At 42.0% G+C, this 12,694-nt stretch overlaps 3 protein-coding genes across 4 annotated transcripts; all 3 read right to left on the reverse strand.

The window, feature by feature from the left end:
- Positions 1-3,853, reverse strand: LOC136697466 (zinc finger protein OZF-like). 2 transcript variants are annotated; one of them, XM_066672598.1, is made up of 2 exons: positions 3,637-3,853; positions 1-1,532 (listed from the first exon to the last, which is right to left on the reverse strand). In XM_066672598.1, the coding sequence occupies exons 1-2, from the start codon at positions 3,830-3,832 to the stop codon at positions 421-423; spliced, it is 1,308 nt and encodes a 435-aa protein (XP_066528695.1). In that variant the 5' UTR covers positions 3,833-3,853; the 3' UTR covers positions 1-420. The 2 variants fall into 2 exon arrangements, with proteins under 2 accessions (XP_066528695.1, XP_066528697.1); XM_066672600.1 differs by lacking the exon at positions 3,637-3,853 and adding an exon at positions 1,872-1,977.
- Positions 3,854-4,713: 860 nt separating this feature from the next.
- LOC136697720 (zinc finger protein 79-like) lies at positions 4,714-6,992 on the reverse strand. The gene is made up of 2 exons (XM_066672946.1): positions 6,724-6,992; positions 4,714-5,787 (listed from the first exon to the last, which is right to left on the reverse strand). Exons 1-2 carry the CDS (start codon positions 6,920-6,922, stop codon positions 5,000-5,002), a joined length of 987 nt encoding a protein of 328 aa, XP_066529043.1. The 5' UTR covers positions 6,923-6,992; the 3' UTR covers positions 4,714-4,999.
- A 3,823-nt stretch (positions 6,993-10,815) lies between these two features.
- LOC136697499 (oocyte zinc finger protein XlCOF20-like) lies at positions 10,816-12,694 on the reverse strand. The gene is made up of 2 exons (XM_066672648.1): positions 12,418-12,694; positions 10,816-11,965 (listed from the first exon to the last, which is right to left on the reverse strand). Exons 1-2 carry the CDS (start codon positions 12,608-12,610, stop codon positions 11,193-11,195), a joined length of 966 nt encoding a protein of 321 aa, XP_066528745.1. The 5' UTR covers positions 12,611-12,694; the 3' UTR covers positions 10,816-11,192.

Here is a 12,694-nt window from a genome sequence, read left to right on the forward strand (position 1 = left end):
TAGTTTTTATTGTCCACAATATAAACAATAAACAAATCAAACAAAACTGTGCACAAAACAGTACTCTTTGGTCAAAACGTGTGTTATTTTCTAAACACGTCTCATTAAATTGAAGAGCTCACATTTATGTGAAGAAAATTCAGCCTCAGTTTAAAAAAGGACCCTATATCGTTCCCTAAAAAAAACATGGCTAAAAAGAGTGCCAAGAAATGCCCTTTTTTTTTAACAAAATGTAAAAGTTATTGCAATTAAAATATTCCTTGAATCTTTTCACAAAAGTTCTTTACACTCATTTCAAATTAACAAAATATTCTCTATCATTATTCATTTTAAATTCCCATTAAAAGGCACAAAGGTGTTGTTTCTACACGTCTTCACCTTTTTAGCACCATTAATTTATGTCCCAATTAATAGTTTTAATCACCTGTGCACCTTTGCAGGCTTAGTTTTAATCACCTTTGCACTCTCCTCATGATGTCTTTCAATATGCGCCTTGGCTTGACGTAACCAGGTAAAGGTCCGCTCACACTGGGAACAGCCGTATATCTTTTCCCCAGTGTGTATCCTTTCATGCTCCATCACATGGCATCTCCGCTTAAAGGCCTTATCACAGAACTTGCAAGTAAAAGGTCTCTTTTCACTATGGGTTCGAACATGGTTCCTCAGGAGCTGCTTGCTGCCCAAGCCCTTCCCACAAATTTCACAGTAATATTCATTTTCACTCCGAGGAATGATCAAAATGCCATGTTTTGTTGATTTTTTGATAATGGCACCAGGCTGTGAAGGATGATAATTCTCAATGTGCTGTTTAACCTGTTTCAGCCAAATGAAAGCCTTTCCACATAACGAGCAGCTGTAAGGTTTATCACCCGTGTGAATCATTTCATGATCATTCATGTGGTTTTTACGACCGAAAGACTTATTACAGAATCTGCATCGATAAGGTCTTTCCCCCGTGTGAGTCCTGACGTGGGCTTGTAAGGCATGCTTATGACAGAAATGCTTCCCGCAAAATTCACAGCAAAACTGTGTTTCCCTCTGATGCCTTAACATGTGTGTCCTCAGGTTACCTTTGCTGCTGAAGGACTTGCTGCAAATCCTGCAATAAAATGGTACTTGGGTTGTGCCGTTATCTAGGTCAGGTAGTGACTGACAGCGATAATCAGATGACTGGATGATCAGACCCATTTCAGCTTCTTGAATTCCTATATGATTTTCATTGCTTCCATTATGGACAGTACTTGAGTTCAATTTCTCTGAGGAAGTCACTTGGGTATCACACTGCTCTACTTTCACTACAACATATGAGTTCATTTCCACACCTGCGTTTTCATTTCCTTCAGCTCCTTTACCAGAGACACTCTGAGCAGAGTCACTGACGGGCGAAACACACAACTGCTGCTGTGTCTCAGGGTCCTGGTGGAGGGTACAAAGCTCCAGCTTCACTTGCATCGTAGGGGTCTGCGCGTCCAGTGGGCCTTGGTTGGAGCCCTGCTCCTCAAGAGTCAAGTCTTCTTGCTTAGTCTGTGCGTCTAGAAATAAATGGAAATACATTTGTAAGGTCTTTTAATACAGATCTAAAGAATGTGAATAAACCTTAACTACCATAATTTTGGAGAAAGAAGGTCTAAACGGTTAGATGTGCACTTCCCTTCCTAAACAAATATGAGGCCAAAAATAATCTGAAACAATTACTGAATGGGTATGATGGTCTAAATAATTCTGCCCACATTCCTGTTCCCCCCAACTTTAAAAATGTTTAAAATGAAGTGGTCTAATTTTCTGTCATTTGATAACAGCAATCTTTTGTCCTGCATTTATACAGAGTTAAAGTGTGAAGTGCTAAAAATCTACACAGGTGTTAAACATACAGTATAAACATATACAAAGGGGGCAGCCGTGGTCTTGAGGTTCGAGAAACAAGCTTGAGAAGCAAACATTCATTCATGGCTGAAGTGCCCTTGAGCAAGACACTTAACCCCCAAACTGCTCCCCGGGCACTGAGGTGGTCACAGCTCCCTGCTCCAGTTGTTCACTGCCCCTAGAATTTGTGAAGAATTGCTCACTTGTGTGTGTTTGTGTGTTCACTGCCAAGGAGGGGTCAAATGCAGAGAAGCAGTTTCCCCAAGGGGCTCGATAAAGGTGTTTAGTCTTCTTCAGATTAGTCACAACATTGAAAACACCTGCATTCACTAATTACAGTGTAGTTCACTTTGCTGATGTTACTGCTGCAATAACACTGCAATGAATCTATAACAAGAAAATAATGATTCAATATATTTTCATAACATTGTGAGTGTTTAAATCACAAACCCCCAACAAATAAATAAACTACATTTTCATTTCAAATTTTCAGTTTAATTCAATGTCATTTGTCATCATCTGTAAAAATATAGTGGCGTCTTTAATGCAAACATAAAATTCCCAGTTTAAATGCTATAGAATGTGAGTAAAGGCTTGATTCACATGTCCATGTGCCATATTATCTGTATTATAAGACAGAATACATATTATAAGTGCAGATGGAGTCATGGCAAATCATTTCTGCTTAAAGGCTGCCATGTACTTAAGACTCAAAAGTGCAAAATTAGAGAGCCAGGGTTTCTTATATTATAATCTTCCCAAATTGAAAGGCAGGAATTGTGAGCTCCATGTGAGAGGTAAGTCCACTTTATCAGTTCCACTAACCATACAGGAGCACTATGTAGTTCTACAATTACAGACTGTGGTCCAGCTCTTTCTCTGCAGTGACACTGACGTGGTGGTGGTGGTGTGTTAGTGTGTGTTGTGCTGGTGTAGAGTGGATCAGACACAGCAGACACAGCTGGAGTTTTTAAACCCTGTGTCCACTCTCTGTCCACTCTGTGAGACACTCCTCCCTCGTTGGTCCACCTTGTAGATGTAAAGTCAGAGACAGTAGCTCATCTGTTGCTGCACAGTGTGTGTCGGTCGTCCTCTAGTCCTTCATCAGTGACACAGGACGCTGTCGGCTGGACGTTTTTGGCTGGTGGACTATTCTCAGTCCACAGTGACAATGAGGGCTTTAAAAACTCCAGCAGCACTGCTGTGTCTGATCCACTCACACCAGCACAACAGAACAGTTGGACTCCTGTATGGTAACTGAAGCTGCTAAAAAGGACACTGAGTTCAGATAGAAGGTAGAGGGTTCTAATTCAGTGAAGTCCTGCTAAACTAGCTCTATATATTCACATCAAGAAAACTGCATTGGTCTTTTGAGTCTGCAACATCCTCCCTTAGTCAGGAGCATCGTAAGGACGTTGACAGCTCTCCTTATTGGTGAAGATACTGTGACTCACGACCAATGAGAAACGCATTCTCAGTTTAGGAATAGCAGCGGGGTTTGTCTCAAATAAATGGTCTGCCTTAACAATATCACCTTAAACAATAGGGGACTGCCTTTATTTAGTATCCAAATTCTGGTCGGTTGGAAACTCTAAGCAGTTATACCACACCATCTGTTTATTTATTTAACGTCATGACATTTTTAAAGTCCTTATCAAGCTAGAAAAACAACAGAGAAGCCACACAGGTTTGTCTGTTCGTAAAGCCTAATGAGATCAGAACTTCTGAGAAGTTTTAATAAACCTCGATTATAAAGTAGTTTCTTAAACCGACCTGCTTCGCTGCGGCTCATTTCCGCTAGTCTCATTTTCAGGTAAACATTCTCTTCTTTGGAGCGATTTATTTCCTCCTGAAACTCAGAGAGGGTGTCTTTAAAAACTTTGAATATCTCTCCCGCGGTTGCACTTATTCGCTCGTAAATAAACGAATTCAAAAACTCAATTTTTCTGATGTTAGCAGAAGACGCCATGATGTAACGTCCAAAGGCCTTCAATCGACGGACCCTACGTGGCTTTCAAAATAAGAGTCCACGCAGAAACAAGGTTCCAACAATTAAAGACTCCTTCAGAGGATTTCCCACACTACTGAAAGTCAAGATGTATTGATTAAAAACAGGTGGAATGAGGTGTTACTTCTGCTTGGTTGGAAAGAAAACGTGCACCTGCCCTCCGTGGATATGGTTTGATATCTCTGATCTCAGGCCATTTAAAACATTAAGTTATTGAAAATAGTTTTTATATTAAGATAAATTTTAGGGATTTAATCAATGATTAAAGGGGACTTTAAAGGAACACTGCCTAATACATTTCCTTAAAATTACAGCTTCAAAATTAATTTGCTTCACCGACCTGTAATATGGAGGACAGAGTCTCTGCCGTTGCTATTTTGGGCTCCGAACTGCAGAAACTGCACTATGTAACTTTCAGAGGAGGGTAGGAAACCACTTCCTCCCTTATCCAACCCTAATGATTGCTGTACATTGCTGAAATAATTAATTACACCAGGTGAAGCCAAGGAGCAAAAAACTCCCAAATTGTGCACAGTGTATTTTTAAAGTAGTTCTTTAAATGTATCCACAAATACATTGTTAAAATTAAAGTGACTTGATCTGAAATTTGAGTAGATATTCAGATATTTCCGATCATACCTGTCTATTAGATACTCTTAAAATTAACTCTGTGAAATTGTGAATATTCAACACGCTCATACTTGGACAAGTAGTAATGTACTATCAACACAATAAATGAACACTGATGACAAAACTGACACAAACACATTCCTGAGCTCCTTTTCGGTTTATTCTTCACAATACAACGCAAACGTGAATAAAACAAATAACACTTTTGTTTTAACTAAGGAACTGTCAATATGAGAGTCATTTAATGATGAGGAATAACTTTTTCATGGTCCAAAAGACATCAGACCAAGTTTATTAAAAAAAAAAAAAAAAAAAAAATCAAAGAAATGTAGTCTACAATTTATTTATTTACAGTAGAAAAATAACCTAAAAACAGTAAAAGCAAATACAGTGTTAATTTGCAAACACATCACTCGAGTATTTTTCAGCAAAGAAAGTGACATAGAAAGAAAAAAGTAACATATGGAACATATATTAATCTGAGATGTTTGTAATCTATCATTTACATTGCCGACTTTTGATGATAGTAGCAACATCATCAGGATGGTAATTCCGAATGTGTACTTTCACCTGGTACGTCCGATTAAAACGCTTTCCACACACAGAACAACTGTAGGGTTTTTCACCAGTGTGGATCCTCTCATGCTCTTTGACGTGAGCTTTCTGATTAAACGTCTTCACACAGTACTTGCAGGTGTATGGCCTTTCACCCGTGTGAGTTCTCAGGTGGAGTTTGAGTGCATACGAAGTACTGTAGCACTTGCCGCACAAGTCGCAGCGATACGTTCGCGCTTTATGGTGCATTATCATGTGAGTCTTTAAAAGCCCACCTCTGAAAGGCTTTCCACATGGCTTATAATTAAACAAATTTTCAGTAGTTGCGTTTCGCATATGAAACTGTTGAAGGGAAAAGTCACATTGGGAGGAGTGGTGGGGGCCTGGTTCATCTTCGGAATTCTGAAACTGAGTCCACAAGCTTTCTGTTTGGACAGCACAGGAGTTTAACTCATCAGAGCACCGCTCCAATTTGACTGTGACATTTGAGCCCATACATACACCAATGTCGTCATTCTTCTCAGTGTCACCAGTTTTGGAGTGAGGTACTTCCGTCGCTTTGGCTTCTTCTGTAGACATGCAGCAGTTATCACTCAACAGCTGTTGTGTTTCAGAGTCCTGCTCTACAGAACTACACTCCAGCTTCACTTGTATCACTGAAGGATCTGGGGGCTCCAGGTGGGTATTCTGCTGCTCAAGGAGAAGCTCATCTCTCTGGCTGGTCTGTGCATCTGTTAGAAAAACATAGTATGCATCAAACCAAGGATGATCATGTAACAGAACAATATGAATTTAGTATATAAAAAAATAAACAATATTTCAATTTAAGACCTTAGGTAGACATTATGGCCTGGATGCTTATATAGGGCTTAAATGTCTTGAAGGAAGTTTTTCCCTTTAAGTTAAAGGCGACACAATGTCACCACAGGTTGTTGCTACCAGCAGCTTGGTGGGTTTCAGATCTGACTCAGGTCACTGTCGGTTAGATGTTTGGTGTGTTTTCACCAGGTGTTCAAATTTCTCACAATCCCAAAACTGTAAACGTGAGTGTGTTGCCCTGTGATGGACTGGCGCCTCATCCAGGGCATGTTCCTGCATTTGCATCTGTAGATTATTCTCAGAGTTTCCGTGCCACTGACATGGTGGTGATGTATCAGTGTGTATGTGGTATGAGCTACTGTCTCTGACTTTACATCTACAAGGTGGAGCAATGAAGTAGGCGTCTAACAGAGTGGACAGGGTTTAAAAACTCCAGCAGCACTGCTGTGTCTGATCCACTCGCACCAGCACAACACACACTAACACACCACCATGGGTCCTTATTGGGTTGTGTGAATTTTAAATACAGCCTATGGATACCATGGATAAAACGTACCCAGCTGGGCTACCCATATTAACCTTACATGTATGTTCGCTGAGTACATGTAAAACAGTTAGCTGATATTTATACAACAACTTTTTTTTTAATCGGTGGAGTATCCCTTTAATGTTAACGTGATGGAAATGCAAGTGTCGACACACTTAACCAAGAATATAAATATATACTGTGTAACAACTGAGAAGACAGTGTAATTTAAAGTAAACCACGGAAATATTTGTTTTGGAACAGATTAAGAGCTCTGTGGAGATTTAATGTTTAGTTCATGTGTAAACTGAGCGATATTCACCTGCTCCAGCGTTGATGCTAACTTCTGCTAGCGTTTTCCTCAGATAAACAATCTCCCGTTTGGAGTTTTCTATTTCCTCCTGATACTCAGAAACCGTGTCTTTTACCGCCTGAAATATCTCCGCAGCTACAGCCAATAAACGTTCACAGAAAAATGTATTTAGCGTCTCTAAGTGAGCCATTTTGACAGCGCAGGCCATTGCAAAGTCTCGGGCTTCTTCTTCCTTTTAACGAAGATCCAGCGTCGTTACAACAGCGCCGCCGCCGATAACTCAAACTAGCCATTAAATTGGTTCAGTCCCAAATGGCGCCGTCAGCCCTTACGTTACTCCTGATAGTCCTGTCTTTGGAGACCGCGAGGGTGCTTCGATTATAACTTTGATTTGGCGGTTTGTTTGTATTTTTATTTTTTTTGACTGGGTTCTGGTCAAATGAATTCAACATAACCAACCAACAATACCAACATGATCAGGATGTACCTGAGTAATTTTCTTGTTTCCCTCAGGCAAATGTTTTTAAAAATAGCTCTTTTCAAATTTCACTTGTCATAAGTGGATGAGAAAAAAATCTTGCCTGGCTTATATTTGTGCTTGTGTTACATTTCAGCAGTGTTTTTTAAATAAAATAATGAACACTACTTAGTCATTCATTGCCTGTAACCCTTATCAAGATCAGGGCGGAGGTGGGTCCAAAGCCTATCCGGAATCACTGGGCACAAAGCAGGAACACACCCTGGAGGGGGCGCCAGTCCTTCACAGGGCAACACACACTCACACCTCTGGACACTTCTGTGTCTCCAATCCACCTACCTACGGAGCGTGGGAGGAAACCCATGCAGACACAGGGAGAACACACCACTCTCTTCACAGACAGTCACCCGGAGGAAACCCACGCAGACACAGGGAGAACACACCACACTCCTCACAGACAGTCACCCGGAGGAAACCCACGCAGACACAGGGAGAACACACCACACTCCTCACAGACAGTCACCCGGAGGAAACCCACGCAGACACAGGGAGAACACACCACACTCCTCACAGACAGTCACCCGGAGGAAACCCACTCAGACACAGGGAGAACACACCACACTCCTCACAGACAGTCACCCGGAGGAAACCCACGCAGACACAGGGAGAACACACCACACGCAGACACAGGGAGAACACATCACACTCCTCACAGACAGTCACCCAGAGGAAACCCACGCAGACACAGGGAGAACACATCACACTCCTCACAGACAGTCACCCGGAGGAAACCCACGCAGACACAGGGAGAACACATCACACTCCTCACAGACAGTCACCCAGAGGAAACCCACGCAGACACAGGGAGTACACATCACACTCTTCACAGACAGTCACCCGGAGGAAACCCACGCAGACACAGGGAGAACACACCACACGCAGACACAGGGAGAACACATCACACTCCTCACAGACAGTCACCTAGAGGAAACCCACGCAGACACAGGGAGAACACACCACACTCCTCACAGACAGTCACCCAGAGGAAACCCATGCAGACACAGGGAGAACACACCACACGCAGACACAGGGAGAACACATCACACTCCTAACAGACAGTCACCTAGAGGAAACCCACGCAGACACAGGGAGAACACACCACACTCCTCACAGACAGTCACCCAGAGGAAACCCACGCAGACACAGGGAGAACACACCACACGCAGACACAGGGAGAACACATCACACTCCTCACAGACAGTCACCCAGAGGAAACCCACGCAGACACAGGGAGTACACATCACACTCTTCACAGACAGTCACCCGGAGGAAACCCACGCAGACACAGGGAGAACACACCACACGCAGACACAGGGAGAACACATCACACTCCTCACAGACAGTCACCCAGAGGAAACCCACGCAGACACAGGGAGAACACACCACACTCCTCACAGACAGTCACCCAGAGGAAACCCATGCAGACACAGGGAGAACACACCACACGCAGACACAGGGAGAACACATCACACTCCTAACAGACAGTCACCTAGAGGAAACCCACGCAGACACAGGGAGAACACACCACACTCCTCACAGACAGTCACCCAGAGGAAACCCACGCAGACACAGGGAGAACACACCACACGCAGACACAGGGAGAACACATCACACTCCTCACAGACAGTCACCCAGAGGAAACCCACGCAGACACAAAGAGAACACATCACACTCCTCACAGACAGTCACCCAGAGGAAACCCACGCAGACACAGGGAGAACACACCACACGCAGACACAGGGAGAACACATCACACTCCTCACAGACAGTCACCCAGAGGAAACCCACGCAGACACAAAGAGAACACATCACACTCCTCACAGACAGTCACCCAGAGGAAACCCACGCAGACACAGGGAGAACACACCACACTCCTCACAGACAGTCACCCGGAGCGGGGCTCAAACCCACAACCTGCAGGACCCTGGAGCTGTGACAGAGACACTACCTGCTGCTCCACCGTGCCGCAACAATCAACAATCTTACATATTACAGCTTTAAACTTGTGGAACTTGGATAAAACAGACAAAACATAAAGATGGCATTTTTTAATGTTCAGTAAATCATATAGCAGTGGTTTTCAGTGCTTTAAATTTAGATGACATTAGTAATCAGACTCTTATGATCTTCATTTTTTCCAAATGCATTTTTAGTGATTTCTGTGGACAAGAGTATGGGCAAAGTCCCTGAGGTTTTTAGAACATTGCTAAAATATTCTACATATAACTGTAAGTAAATAGTGACATGTTAGGAGGTTATGTTTGCTAGGATGCATTATACAGGAATTGTGGTCTAATGCTGATGTAGTAGATTATTTGTACAAATGCCTAAAAATGCTGATACATAAACATTTATCAAATATGATGTAGATGTAAAAATAACATGTCATTTTCTGCAGATATAGATATTTCCATATTATTCTCCTTATGTTCTGTTTTATAAATCATATATCTGTTATATTGGTAATTGCCCTGTGCATTGATAAGTAATCAGTTCTGCTGCCTCATGTATAAAACATATTCACACAATGAATACAAATTCAAATTCCAGTAGTGACTACCGTAGGACCCCGAATGTCACTGATTCAATCCCAAACCAGCATGGCTGAAGTGCTGAAGTGCCCTCAAGCAAGGAACATGACCCACAGAATTGTTGACCAGGCAGCAAGGGAGGCAGCCTGCTCAGCCTCTGCGTGTTCAGTTTATGGACAAAAAACTACAGATTATTATGCACAGAGCTGGACGATATGGGCAAAATTTATATCAAAATATGTTTCTTAATTTCGGTCAATATGATATCATTCATAAAAAAGCCACAGAAAAACTGTCAAGGACAAAAAAGAAACAAGACATCAGCATCAAACAACATCCTCTTGGCTTTGTAAAAGCCAATTTTTAAACTAACTTTAAAATGGAGTTCTTTAAAACTTTTAACTTGAAGTCTGTGACACTGTAACTAATGTATGTTTAAATATTGTAAATGTGTTTAAAAATCCATCCATCCATCCATTATCTGTACCGCTTATCCAATTTAGGGTCGCGGGGGGTCCAGAGCCTACCTGGAATCATTGGGCGCAAGGCGGGAATACACCCTGGAGGGGACGCCAGTCCTTCACAGGGCAACACAGACACACACACATTCACTCACACCTACGGACACTTTCAAGTCACCAATCCACCTGCAACGTGTGTTTTTTTTGGAATGTGGGAGGAAACCGGAGCACCCGGAGGAAACCCACGCGGACACGGGGAGAACACACCAACTCTTCACAGACAGTCACCCGGAGCGGGAATCGAACCCCCAACCTCCAGGTCCCTGGAGCTGTGTGACTGCGACACTACCTGCTGCGCCACCGTGCCGCCCGGTGTTTAAAAATCATATCATTATTATTGAAACATTTTATATTGTGATATATATTGATATTGAATCACTGTCCGGCCCTATTTAGCCAATATGAAAAACTACAAATACAATTATTAAAAATACAACATAAACATCTTTTTTTAAAACCCAAAAAGAAATAATTTTAAAAACACTCCTTATCATGAGAACTACTTTAATGTGCATCCAATATGGACACAGACATCATCTGTACAAAAAACAACTTGTATATAATCAGTAGAAAAACATGAAAGAAATCTGATGCTCTGGAGTAGCTGCACAACAGCTTAAAATCACCATGTGCAATGTTAGGCATTGGCTATAGGGGTATTAAGCCCACAGCACTGAGTTAAGGACTTGGAGTGATGTTTCTGATTCATAACCAATCATCCAATACTAGCACCTGATCTCAATAAAGTTTATGTGGCTGTCAACACAATCAAATTCAAACTGAGATGTTCAAAAATATTTAGTCTAAAACTTTCCCAGAAGATTAGCAGTAGCACAAATTATTAACAGAATTTATTTCAGAAGAAACAAATATTTGAACACATAACTTCTACTGGTTCAATGCAAACTGCAATTGTTCGCGATGATGGTTCCGTAGGTGGATCTTAACAGCATTAGACCTGGTGAAACACTTCATACACACTGGACAACTGAAGGGCTTCTCGCCTGTGTGGATCCTCTCGTGTTCCTTTAGGTGACTCTTCAGCTTGAAACGCTTTTCACAATAACCACAGCCGAAGGGTCTCTCTCCTGTGTGACTTATAAGGTGTACATTCAGAACTTTGGCACAGCTGTAGGACTTCCCACACAACCTGCAACGGAAGGGTTTCTCTTTCTGGTGCACTATCATATGCGTCCTCAGGGTCCCTTTATTCTTGAAGGACTTGCCGCACACGTCACAATTAAACAAAGCCATGTGACTCTCCAAGTGTGCGGTCAAATGAGACACTTCCTCAAATGTTTGGGCACAGTAAGAGCACGAAAATGGGTCTTGATCGGCTCCTACCTCTTCTTCATCTGGCAATTCACTTGGGTGTCTGATAGCAGAAGAGAAGGATACACTTGGTTCCGATTTCGTATTTTGACCTTTGTCCTCATCCTCTTTCAACTCTAATGTCCTTTCTGAAGCAATCTGAGCTGAATCTGCATCATAAACACTAACGGATCTGCTAGAGGAGCATGTATAAGGATTACTCAAAGACTCAGGCTCTTGCTTTAGAGTTGCAAGTTCTAGCTTTACTTGTATTAGTGAAGGCTCAGAGTCCAGAGCCTCTGGGTTTGAGCTGTGCTTCTTAACTCCATCCGCATAGCTGCTCTGAGAGCCTGTGGGAGGGGGGGGGGATGACAGAATTAGCCTGGGGTACGACAGTGTATCTAAAGCATATTTAGTCTAAGGACATTATGGCAGTGAATGATGTATTAAATGTGGTATATACATTCAACTGGAAAAGTGTTGCTCTGTATATGCACTGTATTATACGTGTGTACAATTAAAATATTTGAATTTAAAGTACTCTTATCCTACATTTGTTGTGTTATTTCCTTGTTGTACAGTTTGACATTTTTGCTGCTCTCTATTAAGGATATATATCTTTATATTTCTCGACTCCTTAGTACTATACAAGCTGCTTGTTTAGGAAACATACTTTTCCCCTACTTTGATATATTATGGCCACTCTACATTAATGCAGTTAAGGGGAGAGTTCTTGTTGTAAATGCTAATGCTGGGTTATGCTAATGTTAACAAGTCAATGTTAATGTAAATGTAAATGTACCTGTTCTTTGGTGAACTCTGTGAATATCTGTTTGTGCCAGTAGCGTGTTTCTCAGACAGCGGTTTTCTTCTTTAATGCGCTCTATCACCGCCTCATATTCACTCACTGTGTCTTTAAACACTTCAAATATCTCTCCTGCCGCCACCATTAACCTCTCGGTCAGAAACGAGTTTAGAAAATCCAGTTTATTCATTTTACCAGAGCAGGTTTGACTTTACCACAGAGGGGACTTCTCTCACTCCTCAGAGCTTCGCGTCAGTGTTTTTGTTGATGAAGT

This window comes from Hoplias malabaricus, chromosome 5 (assembly GCF_029633855.1).
Source record: "Hoplias malabaricus isolate fHopMal1 chromosome 5, fHopMal1.hap1, whole genome shotgun sequence".
Lineage (NCBI taxonomy): Eukaryota > Metazoa > Chordata > Actinopteri > Characiformes > Erythrinidae > Hoplias > Hoplias malabaricus.